Raw genomic sequence first — 19,654 nt, forward strand, 5'->3', positions numbered from 1 at the left:
CAGTTACTTCTTCTATCCATTTTCTCTTATCCTTGTTTTGTATGCTGTTAAATTGTTTTGGAAGAAGTCATATAATGACACTAAATGGATCTACTATGAAATTATGTAACCAAATAGCACCTGGATCCTCACTGATACATAACAATGCTTAATAATTGACTGACTATCACATTCCTCCACACAGCTGCTCCAGATCTCCAACAACACCATTTTTACACCATCTCCTTTTTGGTAGGATGCCTTACCTACTATTTTTGTGAAGATTGAGACAATCTACTGAGTGGCCTTTTTCCTACTCCATACCTCAAAATTCTTTTGTATCATTCTGTACTATTTCACACCTCTCATATTGGCTATGCTGACAGGAAAAGAAAATAATAAGTGTTGGAAGGGATGTGGAAAAACTGGGACACTTAATAGATTGTTGGTAGAATTGTGAACTGATCCAACCATTCTGAAGACTATGTGCAAACTATGGAACTATGTCCACAGGGCTATAAAACTGTGTATACCCTTTGATCCAGCAGTGTCTCTTCTGGGTCTGTATTCCAAAGAAATCATAAAAGAAGAAAAAGAGCCCACATGTGCAAAAATGTTTGTAACAGCCCTTTTTATAGTGGCAAGGAACTGGAAACTGAGTGGATATCCATCAGGTGAAGAATGGCTGAATAAGTTATGGTATATGAACGTTATGGGATATTATTATTCTATAAGAAGTGATCAGCAGATGATTTTCGAGAGGCCTGGAGAGACTTACATAAACTTATGCTAAGTGAAATGAATAGAATCAAGAGAACTTAGTACACAGAAACAAGAAAATTACGTGATGATCAACTGTGATGGACTTGGTTCTTTTCAATGAGGTGACTCAAGGCAATGCTAACACATTTGTGATGGAAAAAAGCCATCTACCTCCAAAGAGAGGACCATGGAGATTAAATGTGGATCAAAGCATAATATATATTTTTTTTACATTTTTGTTGTTTGTTTGCTTGATTTTTTTCTTTTTCTCCCCACCCTTTTGATCTGCTTTTTCTTGCACAGCATGATGAATATGGAAAGAAGAATTGTACATGTATAATCTATACTAGATTGCTGTGTAGGGGAGGGAGAAAAATTTGGAACACAAAGTTCTGTATTCACACAAGTGAATGTTGGAAACTATCTTTGCATGTATTTGGGAAAATATTTGGAACATGTCTCCTTCTCTTCATTTATATAATCACTATTATTAGTAGTGCATTATGTGGTGATCAGATGTCCAATGAAATAGTGTTTCTTGTGGCTTCTGAGCACTGAATAAAATCCAGTCCACAAATTCTTTGCTTTGCTTCCTTAAAGACTGATTACCCATGAGACCTACTTCCATTTAGCAATTCTTCCTTGTTTTAGTATGATTTATATTAAGAATATCAAGAATATTATTATTGACTTCTTTTAGCAATGTCTGTTCACTCATCACTGAGCAAGGACCTCACAATTCCTTGTGTTTGGAGTATCAGAAGGCAAAGTAAAATTTCTTGATTTAAAAACTAATTCTTGGCATTCTCCCACATAGTCAGTGTCACCATATAAGTGAGTGACTCTAAAAAGCTATCCACTAATACTTATCCCATTGTGGGATAAGAATGTGACCCTGAGTGCTCATAAAGTATTTATGTGGGGCATAAGTTGAGGTTGGTCTTGTAAGACTGTAAAGTCTTTGAGTATAATCCTCACAACAGTCTGTTTTTTGAGGAACAAGCAAGCTACTAACTGTGAAAAGGCAGATTATAATAAAAATAAGGGTAGTTACCTGGTGATAATTTTCTTTTATTTTTCCCCCATAGCAACTCATGCAACAGAAAAAACAGTAAAGAGCTAACTGATATTGTTATGTATAAGAAATTAATTCACTAAAACATATACTTTTCCTTAACTATGGAATGTAATAACAGTTCATTGAATAGAGATTCTAAGATAACTAATAGAAATTCTAAGATAACTAAGATTATTTGTGAAATCCATCAAATTTTTTGTTATGGAAATATGGAAAATGAACTCAGATGGAAACAAAGTATCTATGTAAAGTTAGTTTCTTCCCTCTATGTTGAGTAGCTTTCTGGCTTCCATTGGCTATGGGAGTAAAGATGTCAAATTTAAGCACATGCGCTAAAGAGGCTTTTAACTTCATCTCATGCATGAAAGGATTAACAGAAATAGTGACAACATAATAAAAGATTTACCAAGAAGAATATCAACATAAAAGGACAATTTGCCAAGGATTAGTTACAATGTAAGCAAAGAACTGAGAAAGCTCTATTGAAGCTTGGCTCTGTTCACCTTGAGACCTGACACTAGGTTGTCAAGAAAGAAATATTTATACCAACTTGTCTTGCCTTATACATTGTGAAACTCATGGTCAAATTATCAATACAAAACATATAGTAAAGATACCCTAGCAGAGATCTGAAGTAATTATATATAATTTAGTTGTTTAATATATATTTCAGAGGGGCTACAATATGAAATGGATATATATGACTGAGATTTTCATGATAATAGCCTTGTTACCTAATGCTCACTGTTGCATACATAAGCTTTTATTACAGAAAGACATTGGAAGTGTGTAATTATTGGTCAGATTTGATGGCAGTATGACTTTTTCATTCTACTCACACTCTTGAAATTAAGTGTCAAGACCCTGTAAAGTTGTCATAAGGGTTGCCACAGATCCTGGTGAAGAAACGAGATGCCTGTTTTTTTCTGTATTTTATGCATCACTCTTCTAACCTTGTACTTCTTTCCAACCAATTCTTTTCTTTCATCTCTTGTGGAATATCATAGTTAATAAAAGAGCCGAGTTAGGGGGAGATTATAATGAGACTCACAACTACTTTTAAAATCTTCCTCTTTCACAAAATGTTTCCAGAAAGACTTTAATCTTTTAGCTCCACCTGTCTAACTCCTGTTTATCCTGACCTTTTCTGACTTATTTACCCTGAAATGTCATCTCTTTCACAGAACTGTATTTATGTTTATTAATGAAGCTCACATTGTTTTATATCACAACCATTGTATAATCTTATCTCTCATTCTAAATTGCAAATTCTCTGAAAGCAAGAATCATGTTTCTTTATCCTGTATTCCCCATAATAACTGGCACATGATGTGAGTACTCAACTCCACAGTAATTTAATCACACACAAATATAAGCTTTTACCTCGTAGTCAGGACAGAATAGTCTAATTGGCCTAATATTTGAATCCTTCTATAATATGTACATCCTCTATCTCTTTAACATGGCCTATTTCCCTATGTGAAACCGCTATTTAGGCAAACTGGCCTATTTCCTGACTCCAGAAATTGTCCCGAATGCGCAAATCTCCATGTCTTTGTTCATGGTATTCCTCTAGTTTGAAAAGATCTCTTGTTCCCTTTGCTTATCTAAGCCTTATCTTTTTTCCAAGGCTAACACAAGTTCTAGTTGCTACACAAAGTGACTAAAAATCCATTGGCCTCTTTTCTGAAATTCAATAGCCTTTATTAATTATAATTACTCATTTGGTATTCAGTACTGTCTATCTCATATTGTTACTTCTCTTTTCTATCTTTATCTCATCTTCCTCTCTGCTCCTTGAGGGCAGAGGATGTTGTTCAAAAGTTCTCAATAAATTATTTATTGTTGATGTTGATGGAGAGATCATGACCATTACATTCTCAGGTGACATCATATTAAGACACTTCTATCTTGCACAATAAAATATGAATATAAATGACCTTCAGTGGAATAAATTGTTAAAAGTAAACATATTAAAAATACTATTTGGTTGTTTGGGCATAATTGAAAACAATTTATAAGTTATAAGAAAAACTAAGCTGATCAATTTGCCTCTAATTTTTAAAAAAGTAAATTTGATAGTTTGAGAAGATAATGACTACTATAGTTAATTTTGGTAAAAATCTTAGTATAAATATCAATGTCCAATTCTGTGTTCCCATAAAGGCTTAAGGAGAGCAAAAAAAAGATAATCAAAAAGAACTGACACATAGAACTAAGAAGGAGTTAAACAACTGAGGTTTCTTAAGTTGAAGAAAACTCTGAGGAATGACTCAATAATAAATATGGAAAAGATGTGAGCTATCTGTTCCCTTCCTATAAATACAAAAAAAAAGAATAGATTATAGAAAGAGGAATTTGGATGTTAGGAAGACATTTCTCACAGTAAGAGAGTAATAACAAAATATCCTGATTTTAAAAAATGAAAATCTAGTGTATAAACTATTTGTCAGGGAATTTGGCTTCCACTATAGTGGCAACATTTTGGAATGGATTACTTTAAAATTAGTTTTTTAAGTGACCTTTTGTGCTTTATATCACACTTTTTTTTCTTCCTTGACAGTCTTTTGTGTTTTCCCCATAGACAAGATGGGGAGGTCAAAGTTAGACAAAAAGTACAGTTTGTTAAGTTTAGAGCTGACAATGACTAGATTAAAAACAATAGACACAAATTGGGTGAATGTCAATTTGGAGAAGGTCCATAAAAAAAATTTCCTTAACTATGCACTAATCAATTTTTCCAAAATCAATAGTTTAGACAAACATTAATGGAATACTTATCAAATATGTAGAGCATAGGAAACAAGGAAGTATAATTAATAAGTTGGATGACAGAATAAGGATTCAAAATATTGGAGCATACATCATAGGACTGAATCAAATGAAATTGAAAAGAGAAAAATGTAAACTTCTTTTGCTTGGGTTCAAGCAAATAATTTTAAAAATATCTGAGAACTTTAACGAACTTCAAGATTAGTATGAGTCAAAATTATAATACGGCAACCCAAAATGCTAATGCAATTTGATAAAGTATCAAGAAAGGCATCATGTCTGCAATTTGAATGGTGATATCCTTAATTCTTTGTTGCCCTAGTCAGACCACACCTGGAGTACTTGTTCAGCTGTAGGCACCCTATTTCAGAAATATTAAAAATTGGGGAATATCCAAAAGAGGACAATCAGGATGATGAAGGAGGCCATAATGTATGAGTAATAGGTGAGGGCACTACAGATCTTTACCATAGAGAAGAGTCTTAAGAGGAAAGGAAATCAAGAGAAGAAAAGACTTAAAAAAAACTTTTAATGATAATTTTTAAATAACTGAAGAGTGGAAAAAAAGCTAAACTTGGTTTACTTGGTTACAGAAAACACAGAGATAAAAAAGACAGAAGCTGCAGAGGGGAAGATTTGAGTTTCATACAAAGAAATTTTTCCTTAAAATTAGAGCTACAGGAAAGCAAGATAGATTGCCACAAGAGGTAATCGATTTCTCTTTTTCAGAGATCTTCTAAGGAAGAATGGATGACCACTCAGATATATTGTATTAAGGATTCTTGTATACCCTTTCAATTCCATGAAATGGCATATTTAAAAAAAAAAAATTATGGTGCTTTCTTTTTGGTAACCCTTTAAAGACAGGGCAGATTCTCATTTGTCTAAGAGCTTCAGACAAAAGAATATTCTAGATGATTTGTTTACATCCCTAATGTGAGTTCCACAAAGGCAGGGATTGCTTTCCATTTTTGTCATTGTATCTCAATAAGCTAGGGCATACTCTTGCTCTTATTGTCTGTTGAAATGAATACTTATCTCATGAAATGTTAATGGCCTTCACCCTATCATGGTGCTATTTACTTTCTGAAACTCTATTTTCATTTTCTTGTTAGACAAATGTTAAAAAAGATAACTTTCTTCTAATACAATGTTCCCCATTTTTTTCAGTATTAATGGCAGAAGTAGCTAATCTCTTGACTAATTAATAGCAAATCTAGCAGAAAAATGAATTGTGCCAAACTTTTTTTTCCATTAAAGTTTTCATTTCTCATTCTATTCTTTTACCTGAATGATTTTGTAAATACAGCATAAAACTGCTCAATATAAGAGTAATAATAAGACAAAGTAAAATAAAATGAGTTTCAAATGATTAAGTAGTTTTTGAATGTGATGAGAAAAGCAGATATTATCTTCCTTACCTTATGGCTTCTTCCACAGATTGACCAATTATGTTAGATGAAGGGCCTGGCTGAGACAGTGGTGTCAGACTAATTACCCATTTCACTGGTTTATAATATTCATCACTGGAACTTAATAAATAAAATAGTGTGGTCAAGAAAATTACCTGTAAAACAAATAAGAGTTTTTGAAGACACGATGAAAATAATAATATGAAAATAAACAGACCACTTAAGAGAGTCAGGAAATGTCTATAATGTAACAGCCATTTAAAATTATATGCCTCAAAGGATTTTTGAGCCATCCTAATGAATTCCTTTCTCTATTCTTTCAGAGCTATTAACGAAAAAAAATGCAAAGAACTTTTCAAATCTCAAATATTGTGATTATATGAAATTAAAATAATTATGACCATCATATTACACACCCAACAAATGGGCAAAGATGGAAATTGTCAATTCTGGAGAGGCTGTAGGAAGAGAGGCACAATAAAATATTGTTGCTGAAGTTGGTCTAATTATTCTAGAAAACAGTTTAGAATCATGTAAGGAAAATTACTAAACTTTTTTTAATTCTCTGAGTGATTTCACTACTAGACATAATCCCCAAGAAGGTCTGTGAAAAACAGAAAAAGTTTCACATATTCAAAAACATTCATAACAGTATTTATTGAAATTTCAAAAAACTAGAAACAAAGTGATATGTCTACTAAGGTATATGAATCATGAATGTATCAGAAGACAATTGTGCTTTTAAAAAATTAAATATGAAGAACTTAGAGACACATTGGGAAGACCTGCAAAAAATGCAGAATGAAGAATTAAGAGCACATACACAAATCCCTTAAATAATACATATGAAGACAAACACTAAATGACAAAATTCAAAATTAAATAGGATGTTCAATATTTTAAAATCTTGTAAATTGATGCTTTTTGTCTTTTTATCATGGTTATTTTGAGGAACTACTTTCCCTTCACCAGATTAAATCTATTTCATGAAACCAAGAAAAACAAATTAAATAAACTTTTTCTTATTTATAAGAGACTATTAAGTCTAGATAGGAAAGAGGTTCAGAATAAAATTGGATCTTCTTAATGACTGTGATATAAAGACAAATGACACCAACAAAACAGTTTTATTTATTTATTTTTGCTGAGGCAATTGGGGTTAAGTGACTTACCCAGGGTCACACAGCTAGGAAGTGTTAAGTTAGGAAGATTGTCACTTTTAAACAAAATGGATCAATAAAACAAACAAAAATGAGAGGAAAGGAAGGCAGAGGAAATTGTTTTTGTTGAGGCAATTTCGTGAGTAGACCCTAAGCCCTGAATGACTAATTTTCAGATTGAGGATTAAAAAATACCCCAGCTAAGGATTCTTTTAATTCTGGCTTTGAAGCCTCTCACAACATAATGAATTCTGATTTAGCCTCAAATAGAACTTTCTGAGTATCCTCAGATACTGGCCTTTTTAATCAGATACTTGGCCCTTTTACCTATTCTGAACTTTTCAAACATTCTTCTTTTCTCTGACTTCTAGGGATATTAACTAGACTATTACTTGTTCTGTGGTAGACTAGCAGCAAATATTGCTAGATTTCTTTTGTAAATTGGCCAGCAAATGGCAACCAGCAGCTACCCACCTATGCCTTTGTCTCCATGACCCCACACTAGGCCCTGCAGCACCAACCCAGCTACAAAGCAGAGGCAGGAGCAACCAGGTGTCAGAGTCATTTTCCTTTCCTTAGTCTGTACATTCAAGGACTTTGTTTTGCTGTTCTTCTTATTATACTATGAATCCTTCTTTAAATACTTTCTTTCTTGGGTTTTTTTGACATGTGGAAAGAAAACCAGTCCTAGAATCAGAACATTGAAGTTCAAGACTGAATGCTGATATTTACTAGGTATGACGCCAGGCAAGTCCCTTAGCCTTTTGAGCATCACTTGTTTCATTTGTAAAATGAGGTTTTACTTACTTCACCACCACTGTTGTGAAGAAAGTGCTTGGTAAACCATGCATTTGTTTTCCAAAACTCTTAATCTGGTCCTCTCTTAACAGGGCTCCCTTCTAGCCAACCTCTAGTCTTTCTTTCCCTCTACAAGCTACCCTATGGACCGTTGTCAGATTAATCCAGTCATGCTATTCCCTTGCCTTAAAACCTCAATACCCAAAGAACATGCTGCTATTTACTTCCTGTGTGATTCTGGGCAAGTTTAATCCACTTCCCTTTACTAACTTTAGTTCCTTATCTTAAAATAAGAGATCTGAACTATTTGGTTTTTAAGATCTCTCCCAGCTCTAAAGTTAGGATCCTATGATATTCTTCAGGCTGACATCCAATGTTCTCTGCAATATGGCTCTAGTTTTACTTCCTACTACTCATTTAAAGTTTCAACAAATTGCCCCAACTCATTATTCTCTGAATAAATCCTGTGCTGTCCAGTCTTTATTGATACTGTTCCTGCATCCTGTCAAAAGATCCAATAGTGACCTTTCTTCATGAAGTTTTCCCTGAATTGGAAAGGACTTCTTCTCTTTGAAGGTATAAATGATATTGTTCTGTAGCTCTTCAATGGCACTCAATGATCTGTTTTGTACTTTGTCTTTACTTGTCTATTTATTTATTCTTAAAAAAACTAAACTTTTGAGGGAAAGAGCTCTGTGTTAGGATTCTTACAAGTTGCTAATTAAGTGGAATTGAGGAGACAATGGTTAAATCTAGTTTAGCATTGATTTAATCCTACAACAAATAATGGTTTCTTAGTGATATAATGATTAGTATATACTCAGTGTGGGATATATAAAGAGTAGCTGTCAGGGCCAGAAAGGACAAGTCCATTAGAAGCTTTCTGAGGCTGAGACAGATTCACTCCATCTTCCACCTTTGTGCTGGCTGGAGGCTGAAGCTGGCAGAGGCAAAGGACTAGTGGCAGGAGCTCTCGGAACCAAGGAGAGAAATAGGCCTCTAAGAAATCTAACTGGGCCCAAGGAAGGAGATAAGACATAGAAAGAGACAATAAAGGATTTGGATTTTAACTCCTGGCTGCATTTGGAGGATTAAACTGAATTGAAACGAAGGCTGCTTCCAGAAGCTCCCCAAGAAACCTGCTCCCAGAAAACATTATATTTTAGAGAAGAACATTACAGCTCTGCATCCCTCAGGATACTAAGCAAAGTAATCTTTGTATTGAATATCTACATAATAAAGTCACTCTGAGATGTATAGTACACACTTGACTTAAGAGTTCAAAGTCCTGGATCACAGTCACAGAAAATTCTGACCCTTTCTAGCTCTATGATGACGAGTGGCTCACCCAGACTCTCTAAGACTTTTTCTCCATTTGTAAATTGATGATATTAATACTTGTATAACCCAACAAAGCCATGAATCAGAAAGTTCCTTTTAAGCTATAAAGAGATATGCAAAGCTTATAATAATTATGTCTTACTAAGCAGTTCTATAGCATTATTTTTAAAAATTCAGACCTTCCAAATATTTGGATAACATCCTGAAAACTTCCAGCAGATAATAAATTTCAAAAGAAATTTGAATGGCAAACCTTTGGTTAAATCTTCAATTTAATACTTCATACTAAAATTGAACTAAAATTTGATGGCCACTTCCTTTTCAAATTTTAGTGAGCTGAAGAAGTAGAGAAAATGAAAAAAAATTATCTTTTAAAAAATAAACAAATGTATTTGGAAAGAAAATGAAGGCCTATAAGAAGAACAGTGTAGACTGAAAAGGAAGTGTGGGGAATATACATACCAAAGATAGCACAAAATTGAGAAGGGCTGTCCCACTATAGAAAAGAATCGTCAGTAATGTTGTAACTGTGGTAAAAAGCAGGCTCACATTGCGACTCATCACTATCCACAGGGATTCCAGAATCTAGAAACAGGAAGGTCAAATGTTTGAATTCAGTCAGCAAGAAATTTATTAAAGCTTTTCCGTGTACCAGGAACTGTGGATGTACACAGTATGCATGCACACACACACACACACACACGTGTGTATACATACATACATGCATACACAGTACATAGTAAGGTAATCTGAAAGGGGAAGGCATTTATCAGCAGATTTTCATTGCTTTTAGTATAAAATAATGTACAGAAAATCACATATTAAGGAATGCTGTCAATCAAGAGTTCTACACTATGCTGAAACTGGCTCCAAAAAAAATTTGTAACTCATAATTTCAATATTATCCTTAATTTACTAACTACAAAATTTAAGTAGAAATTAACTAATAAGGATGAACTGTTCTTTCGGAGAAACATTAGCAAATAGATAAACCTATAAAATCCATTAATTATGACCTGAACCAGTACTCTTATTTATGTCACAAAAGTATTAATTATTATACAAAAAAATGTATATAATATGTAGATACCAAAGCAAAAACACTAGATTTGGAGTTCAGAAGACTTGAGTTCAAATCTGGCCTCAGACATTTACTAGCTGTGTGACCTTGAGCAAGTGACAACCCTATTTGCCTCAGTTTTCTCATTTTGTAAAATGAGCTGGAGAAGGAAATGACAAACCATTCCAATATCACTGCTAAGAAAACCTCAGATGGTATCACAAAGAGTCAGGTATGTCTGAAACAAATGAACAATGATAACAACCAAAACAACAAAACATATTATAGGAACCAATATTACTACTTGTTGACATTAATGGTCAGAAGGAAATAAAAATTAAAATTTAAAAACAAATCTATTGGATATCAGTCTAATTCTCAGATTTAGGACCCTTTGTTACAATTGAAATAATTCGAAGAGCACTAAGACAGAGAGAAGGTGACTTTATGATAGAAAATGAGTAATTATTGAAAGCACTAAACAAGGGAAACAAATACACTTCAACTGATTTATTATATGAATTTCTAGAACCTACTGTAGCTTGCAAATCTGTGGTTTGCAACATTCCAGAGCAACATGTCCTAACAGATTTTCATTGTTTTCATAACCTGAACCAAATATATACAAATAGAATGGTATATAAGGAATCTTGCCTTAAAAGGACACAAAGTCAGGCTCAAGAGTTGTATACCATGCAGATTAGTTTATGGAATATCAAAGACCTGAAAGATTTGGAAAATGGACAAGTGTTTCCCAAAGTTCCTAATGAGTAATGAATTCCAGAAAAAAAAAAATAATACATTTCCCTTCTTAACTTTGTCTATAGCTACTTCACTAAAAATTTTATACTATGTGATTTTATCTATAAACTATCCAAAATCATATTTATCTTAAAATATGTAAGCTTTTTATAGTGAAACAAATGTATTTAGAACATGGCAAGTTATAATAGTGCTTTTAGGTCTTAGCTACATATCTATGTAAAAAAAAAAAAAAAACCAAAACAAGTCATGGCTGCCAATCTAACCAAAATATTCAGTTGCAGTTATCAGAATTAATCAATTAATTTTAAAGAGTTAATGAAAGCATCCTATTAAATAGTAAAGGAGATTTTTAAAAGTGTTTTCTACACTTGAGAAAATGATTCCATTCCAGAAATATCTAAAATTTTTCTGCTGTGTTCTTTTTATATTGTTCAAATTGGAAAGATCCCTTTAAAGAAAATCTCTAAAAAGAACTGAGATTGAAGAGCTATTAGACACTGAAAAGCTGGCTGTAAAATGTTAAAATTTCATGCAGAGAGGACAAAAATCCTATTCTACAGAAGAGAGCTTCTGGATGGTGAGAGAATTGGTAGGATAATTAGGAGGTAAAAGATTTTTCTTTTCAATTCAAAAAACTATTTGAGTACATGTAATACAACTATTCTAGATGATGATGACACAGAGATGAAAAAAAAAGATATCTGTTCTCACAGATTTTATGGTTAAGGGGGGAATAAAAACAAAAAACTATATTACAATATGGAATGCCTTTAAATGAACAAGATAGGTCAAACAGAAAGATGAGAGACAGAAAAGGAGTCATTATTTTTAGCGACTGGTAATTTTATCTGTCTGATGTTGAAGCACTTGATAGTTCCAAGGACTCTAGTGGTGAGAATGTTCTTTTCCGGATCTTCAGAAGCTGTGGTTGTTACACCTACAGTTATAAATACTACCTTGCATAATCAATAGGGTTACTCCTTTGTAAAAAGGCTTGGCTTGAAATGGAACAAAGAAGGGCTAAGAGAAGAGAGAAAGGAAGGAAGTTGTTTAGCTGATCTGCCCAGAGGTGTCAGTGGGGAGGCTGGGCTCTCTTTTCAGAAGGGTTGTTTCCCTGAGCAATGTAGTACAGGAGCCAAGCTGAAAGCATGGAGATCACAGGATACAAGGTCCTGACCAACTCACCCAACGGGCCTCAGGGGAGGTAATGGTAAAAGGGGTAACAGCAATTTGATTTCTTTCTCCTTTAGGATATGTCACAGCTTGTTAGAAATAGCCTGGCACAGCAGATAGAATCAGAATTCTTGGAATCAGAAAAAGTTGCATTCAAATTCTACTTCTGATACATAATTGGCTCTGTCAGTACTATAGTTAATTCTGAGACTCCTACTTATTGAAAGCATTTGCTTTGCTCTGGAAACTCCAACTCTGCGGCTGATTTTAAAGAAAATTAAGCTAAGTATAGCCTCAAAACTGTCCTTAAGATCACTTTTAAAAGACAAATTAACTTCATAAAACATAGAGTTTTAAACCTACCTCAGATACAAATAATTTCCTATTACTAAAACCTTATACAAACACCACCTACAGAATGAAATCACGTCTTAGGACAATAATAAAGCTGAGTAAGAGTTGAACTACAGGAGAGCATAAGGAAAGGAAGTAAATGCCTGCTACCTATTTCTAACTGAAGGAGCGACTTGGGTCATAATATACAATGTCCCCAAATCTTAGTCTTTTTTGTTTTTTAAGCTTTAATGGCTTAAAACTGCGCTAAAATTTTTGAGATACTGTGTAAAGATAAATATGTACCTAGTAAGAGAGGGTGAGAAGTAAATGGTTAAAGCAGTCTGTCTTAATAGATACCATAGAAGAAAATTCAAAAAAGGCCGACCCTTCCTTAGAAAATGATTGGTTTATTTTTGTAAACATGAATTATTCTTGAGCAATTTTTAGTTTGTTAGATAGAAATAGTTTTCTTCCATATCAGCATGAAAACTGTTTCTATTCACCTATATCTGGGTGATAAATCTGACCAGTCCTTCTGGAAATCATTTTGCTCTCTCTTTTCCTTTCTATAAGAATTTAAACACTTTTACAAGCATCATTGTCTAGAGCCTGCATAAATGAGAAACTGTATCCTTGAAAAAGGAGAATTATGTAACTATTAAGTGCTAAGGAAATCGACCCTGCTTGGGCTTGATTCTTTTACCTAACGACTGACTTTGACAACTTACTTACATTCTTCCTATAGATACCTCAATTACTCTGTAAAACATAAAGAATATCTGTCATATTGCTGACAACAGTTTAATTCTTACTGTTGGATGTGGAGACAAAAACTGTATTCAAAGGTAAAAATAGCGGCTTAGTTTCTCCTTGGCTACTACTTCTGCAACTAAGCACAGTGCCACCAGATGGTAGTAGTGTTTTATTAACATACTATCACCAGGCCATAAAGCTATTTTTTCAGAACTGATATCAGAAAAGGGTCAAAGATAAATCTTAAGATTCAAATTTTCTATTAAAAATTGCATTTTAAATATATTTCAAAATATTTAAATAAAATATTTCAAAACAGTATGAAACAGAACTTTCTCAGAGACAAAGACAACATCCTTAAGAGCAAAAATTAGAGGAACTAAAATTATACTTGGGTACTGTAGGGGTACCTAATTATAAACTATTGCAATTTAATTAAATCTTACTTTTGTTCACACTGGAAAACTATGATTTTTCTTTCTTAAACTATTGTGAACGTAAAACACCAAATGAGTGTTTCTAAATATGAAGTAGTGCAAATAATGAGGACTATCTATGAAATTCTGAATCTTTGTTTTGTGCAATTTGATTATTCCTTTTGAGTTTATGATCAATTCAATGTTTTATTTTCAAAACTGTCTTGCTTGTCTGTTTCCTTCTGTTCACTGCTGTGTACTTAAAAAAATGCTTCAATAACTCTCCCCCCCTTTGGTTTGACAATATTGAAGATGATGAGAAACAAAAAAATTTGTAACAATTATTTATAGTCAAGCAAAAAAAATGCATCCATTTATTATGTCTAAAGATATGCTCCTTGAGATTATCACTTTTTGGTAAGGAGGTCAGTTGCATGCTTCACTCTGGCATCATGATTGATCATTTCATTAAATCAAATTTCTTAAGTGTTTCAAAAACCTGTTTCTTTATAATATTGTCATTTCTGTATACTGATTCTGTTACTTCATTCTTTATTAATTCATACAACTCTTCTCAGATTTCTCTGAAGAAGTCCCTTTTATTATTCCTTACAGGATAATAATACCCTTATCATAATTTGTTCAATCATTTCCCAATCAATGGGTACTCCTTAGTGTAATGACTGCGTATTTAAAATCAGCTGGAGTCAGGAATTCAGGTTAAGGAAAAATCTTCAATCTTTATTGAAGTGAAGAGGTGAATAAGGATTGCGATAGCAATATGGGCAAGAAAGATTGTGATAGTAATATGGGCAGCTGCGACAGGAAGCCAGCTAACAGAGGGGGATCTGAGCTGAAAAGCTGTCGCAATCGCAATGTTAGCAGTCTCTCCTTCCCCTTCCTTTTTCACTCCCCTGCTTCTACCCACCAAAATCGTCATTTCCTATACAACACATCAGGACTTGCACAAAGAGTGGGCGGGGGCCATTCTTTCTCCAAGCATATATATTAATAGAGTATGATCCAAATACTATTTAGCCTCATGTACTTGGGACCTCAGTGCATCAACTCAAGCCTCAGCCCATTACACCTTAGCTTCCAGTTCTTTGGTATAATATAGAGTTGCCATAAATATTTTTTGTATTGATGAGTGTTTTCTCTCTTTGGAGTACTGGCATGACATTAGTATTGCTGCTACATTCATCATTCTCATTAGAACTTATTTTCCTCTGTCCTAAACTATTTTTCCACCCAGAAAGGCAAAGTGCTTTCATGGGCTTCCTAGATGGAGGATAAAAGGTAAAAGGCAAAGTGCTTTGCCTAGATTGTCAGAAAACCTAGATTCAAAAACTATTTCTGACTACATTTATGGAAATATCTAATGTGGTGATCTAATTTGCTTGACAAGACATATTTGTAATAAAGATTTTTTTTTCTGCTTCCTCTCTCTATTAATTTTTGATGGGTAGAGAAGAATGAGAAGAGAATTGGGAATAGGGTTTACTTCCTTTAAAAAAGAACAGAAGGAATCACAAATATGTAGGACATCTTTGAAAGTCATAAGTTACATTTATTCAATAGCTACTAGCATTTATATAGCATATTAAGATTTGCAAATATATACTTAAAACATAAGCAATTCATATTTTGTATACAATCTTCTTTTTCTGTTCTTCAGAAATGCTAATTTTATTTGGAATTTATAAAGTTCAGAATAAAAAAATGAAAAATAAAAACAAATATAATTCCTATTTAATATTCACCAAATCTGTGACTTTGGGCAAATCATGTAACCTCCCTAGGTATCAGTTTCCTTATCTGTAAAATGACTTAGACTAGATGACTTAGGAGGCCCCTTCTATCTCCAGCTCTATGATTTTACTGACTCAAATTCTTCCCTTTCCTTTTTTTTTCTTAAAGCACATCACTGAGAAGAAAGCTTCAAGATCATCATCATCATCATCATCATCATCATCATCATCATCGGCATCATTACACACATATCCCAAATGATCTTTTTAAAGAATTTTTAAAAATGTACCACGCCTTTTTTCTCTGGAATGTCAAACAAATGACCGAATAAGTGGAATTCAGAAACTTTGTTTAAGCAGTTTTGTGTTGATGAATCATTTCATTACAGGGAGGTGGGTCCCTGTGATGTATTTGATGAGCACTACTATTCCTTTAGCTGAGCACTAGCAATAGGATGGGGTCATCACTGACTATTACTAACTACAAGCAGTTAGATCTATAAAAAGAATCTGTTCACTCTTCCAGTGTTTACCAGTATCTTCTGATCAGTTTAAAGATATTTTAGTGTTCTAAATCTCTAAGGAATAAAGGAGATTGTTATAAAAAGTAGTACTATGATATATATGCTAGAACGACTTGTATTATTCCTGGGATTCAGTTCAGTTGAGAAAGTGACACAGGAACTACTTACACAGCTTTCAAAAATGTAAATGCCTCAGCAATAAAAAGCATTTTATTTATACGTAAGTATTTATATATCTTATATATATATATATATATATATATATCAGATCAAATATAACACAGTGAGTAAAAGCCTCTACAAACAGAAACAAGTCATAGGGTAGTTACACTTTTCATTTATATGCACATGTTAACATAAGCAAAATTACTTACAGAAAGAAATGTCTCAATGTTCTCGTGAACAAAGGAAGCAATATCCTGCCAATCCAGAATATCTCCAAGCCAACTATTTTGACGATTTATAGTCATCTTGTGACCTTTATGCCTTCCAGAATGTGTTATATTCTACAAAGAAAAACAGAATATTAAATCAAGTTAAGTTTTTTAAAAAGTTAATGGATTCGATTGTACATATATAAATTTTATCAGATTGCTTATCTTAGGATCTTATCTTATTGCTATCTTAGGAAGGGAGATAGAATTTGCAACTCAAAACTTGAAAAAAAAAACTTTTAAAAAACTGTTTTAACATGTTACTGGGAAAAGGGGTATCATAAAAAATCCATATAAAAATGTTTTTCATTCCAAATTTGTTTGGAAGAAAAATAGCTTTATTAATTTCCTGGCCCATCAGTACATGAGATAAAATGTATAACTTTCTATCCATGAGATCCCAACTCCTTGCCTTGGAATTAGTTGGACCTAATATTAGCACCTCACTACCGCTCTCCAAACACACTTTTAGATAAATGCTATTAAACCAAAAGTAGGTTGCTAAGACAAACAATGGCTTTTATTTACTGCTTCTTTTCTCCCAATCTGATGAATTTACAAAAGCAGAGCTGCTTCTATCCATGCATAAACACTGGAGAAAACTACTCCTTTTTCCATTTTACAGCTTATAATTCATCTATAGCTATAATTCCTGCTTAGATGGACAAGCACATTATCTAATTCTAGTAGTTGCTTCAATGCCACCATTTTTTACTTAGTAATACTGAATAGATAATTTTCTGTTTGTGAGTTTGAAGCTAAACATGAATAAAAGGAAAGGGAGAAATTATGGAAATATGATAAAAAGCTGATTTCAAACAGAGATCCTTGGCTTTTTCCTGTAGGGTATGCACTTTTAATAATATAAATTACATACATATATGTAAATTATATATTATATATAAACATATATAATAAAAATTGACTAAAAATTAATAAATAAAATTTTTTTCTGGTATCAGGAGTAAGGGAAAAATAGTAGGTTGTAAATAAAATGGGAGAAGGGAAGAACTTTACAATTGCTTTTGAAAAACTGCAGACTCTAATTAGAGACCATATACTCAATAAATGAAAAAATTAACTTATTAATTCAACCAGAATCCCCATATGTCAGCAAAAATTTATAAAGTGATTTTATAATTGACATAAGATCTTAAAGGTCAGAAAGGTCAAAAATGAAATTAGAAGAAATCTTAAGAGATTAGCTCTCCAGATGCTATTTGAAAAATGAATACCCTCTACAACATCCCTGGCAAATAATTATATTGACTTGAATGGAATGTTTTCAGTGATATGGAATTAATTATCTCTTAAGTAGTAATTTTCATTTTTGGACCACTCTATTAGGATTTTTCTCCTTATAATGGATCTTAAAAATTCCATATCTTTTTAAAATTACTCACACCAATTACTCACCTTTACAAACCAAGAGTGATACAGTCTGTCCCAGAGTTCTAGTACTTGCTTTTCAATCACAGCAGTATTATTTACTTTATCTCCCAAAATCTTACGAAGCTACAATAGACATAGAGATAGATTTAGTATTTCAGAAAACAATAATATGAAAACAAAACTTACTAGTATCTATTTACATGTTCCAAACAAACCCTGGTATTCAAAATTTTCTAAAAAACATATAAACAGTAAAAATTTAGCATCCCTCAATTCAAAACTCTAAGGTAACACTCTTCCTTTTTTATTATCTGCTTACTGCTATTAATTCATTAGGTATGTAGGATAGTTAGCTTCATTTTAATGAATAAATGAAACATTGTTAAAAACCAAAAAGTTAAGAATAAAAAAATCATATTGACCAGTTAACTTTGCACAGACAAATTCTGCTCCATGGTGTGTTGGTGTTTGTCATTTGTGGTCACTTTGAATAACTATATTATGATATATTCGTGGTTATTACTGTTAGTTTATAAGTAATTGCTATGTAAGTTTATGTATATCTGCTTAAAGAATAATATATTTTCAGTGACATTATAGATAAAGGTGCTTGGATATGTGCATTTGAGTTATCTGTTTTGAACACAAAATAATTCTTATTTGGGAACAAAAGCTAAAGTGTTTTTATAAACAATTTAAAATTGTTTATAAGCAAATGTTAACTATCAAATGAAATTAAGAAACATCTAGTGGAACAAGTTATATAAAATGTCAAAATTATTTTCTGTTAACTCAATCAGTTATTTCATTTATCTGTTAGCCTTAATTTTTTAAAAAAAATCTCAAGTCTTTTTATTTTCAAAACACATATATAGATAATTTTCAACATTCACCCTTGCAAAACCTCATGTTTCAAATTTTTTTCCCTCCTTTCCCCTTACTCCTTCCCCTAAATGGCAAATAATCCAATATGTTAAGTATATGCAATTCCAGAAAAAAACTTTTTATTGTTATGATGTATACATCATAAACACCAAATATGAACATTTCCACATAAAGAAAAAAAGATGGTTCATGAAATCACAAATCTATTAAGTACAGCTTGTATTTTAAAATAATACACTAAATTCAACATGTTTAACCAGTTACTTTAAAGATTATTTTTATATCTAATTATAATCTTATATTTAATCTTGGCTCACTATTCCTGCTTATTTAGGTTTTTTCCTGATTTGAAACTTGATTGTGCCAGAAAAAATCCAGAAGTTTCTGGTCTTTTATGATTCAGAACTCTGATGACCAAGCTTTCTATATTTTCATCCAAATCACTTCTAAATATTGTAGACCTCCCTTTAGTTGACCAATAATTGTTTATTCTGTACTCTGGGGGACAACTGTTCAAGCTATTATAAATCCAAACAATTTTACTTATCATTTCGCACTTATCCATGATAAATTTTTTGCTCATTCACAAAAATGATATATCTATACTTCAACATGTTTATCATGTATGAGATTGCCTGCCATCTAGGGGAAGGGGTGGGAGGGAAAGAAGGGAAAAGTTAGAACAGAAGTGATTGCAAGGGACAATGTTGAAAAATTATCCATGCATATGTTCTGTCAATAAAAAAGCTATAATAAAAAATTAAAAATGACATATCTAGTGTCTTTAATCACTTAAAATCTATAAATTTAATAACAAAACCAAAAACAATTCTTCCTCCCTATATCCTGTTTTTCCTTTCTCC

The 19,654-nt window shown here is 32.5% G+C and overlaps 1 protein-coding gene and 1 long non-coding RNA gene across 3 annotated transcripts in view; one reads left to right on the forward strand and one right to left on the reverse strand.

Annotated features, from left to right (window-relative positions):
- Positions 1 to 19,654, reverse strand: part of TMEM245 (transmembrane protein 245) — a 98,340-nt gene that overhangs the window by 33,092 nt on the left and 45,594 nt on the right. For both annotated transcript variants that reach the window (XM_051966974.1, XM_051966966.1), the window contains 4 exons: positions 17,931 to 18,029; positions 16,455 to 16,586; positions 9,765 to 9,887; positions 6,013 to 6,158 (listed from right to left, as the gene is read on the reverse strand). In XM_051966974.1, coding sequence (XP_051822934.1) covers positions 6,013 to 6,158; positions 9,765 to 9,887; positions 16,455 to 16,586; positions 17,931 to 18,029 — 500 coding nt within the window. The remainder of the gene's footprint in view (positions 1 to 6,012; positions 6,159 to 9,764; positions 9,888 to 16,454; positions 16,587 to 17,930; positions 18,030 to 19,654) is intronic.
- On the forward strand, positions 12,165 to 15,902 carry LOC127541755 (uncharacterized). Its single transcript, XR_007948464.1, has 2 exons — positions 12,165 to 12,331; positions 15,726 to 15,902. It is a non-coding gene; the product is annotated as an uncharacterized LOC127541755 (long non-coding RNA).

This window comes from Antechinus flavipes, chromosome 1, assembly GCF_016432865.1.
Source record: "Antechinus flavipes isolate AdamAnt ecotype Samford, QLD, Australia chromosome 1, AdamAnt_v2, whole genome shotgun sequence".
In the NCBI taxonomy this organism is placed as follows: Eukaryota; Metazoa; Chordata; class Mammalia; order Dasyuromorphia; family Dasyuridae; genus Antechinus; species Antechinus flavipes.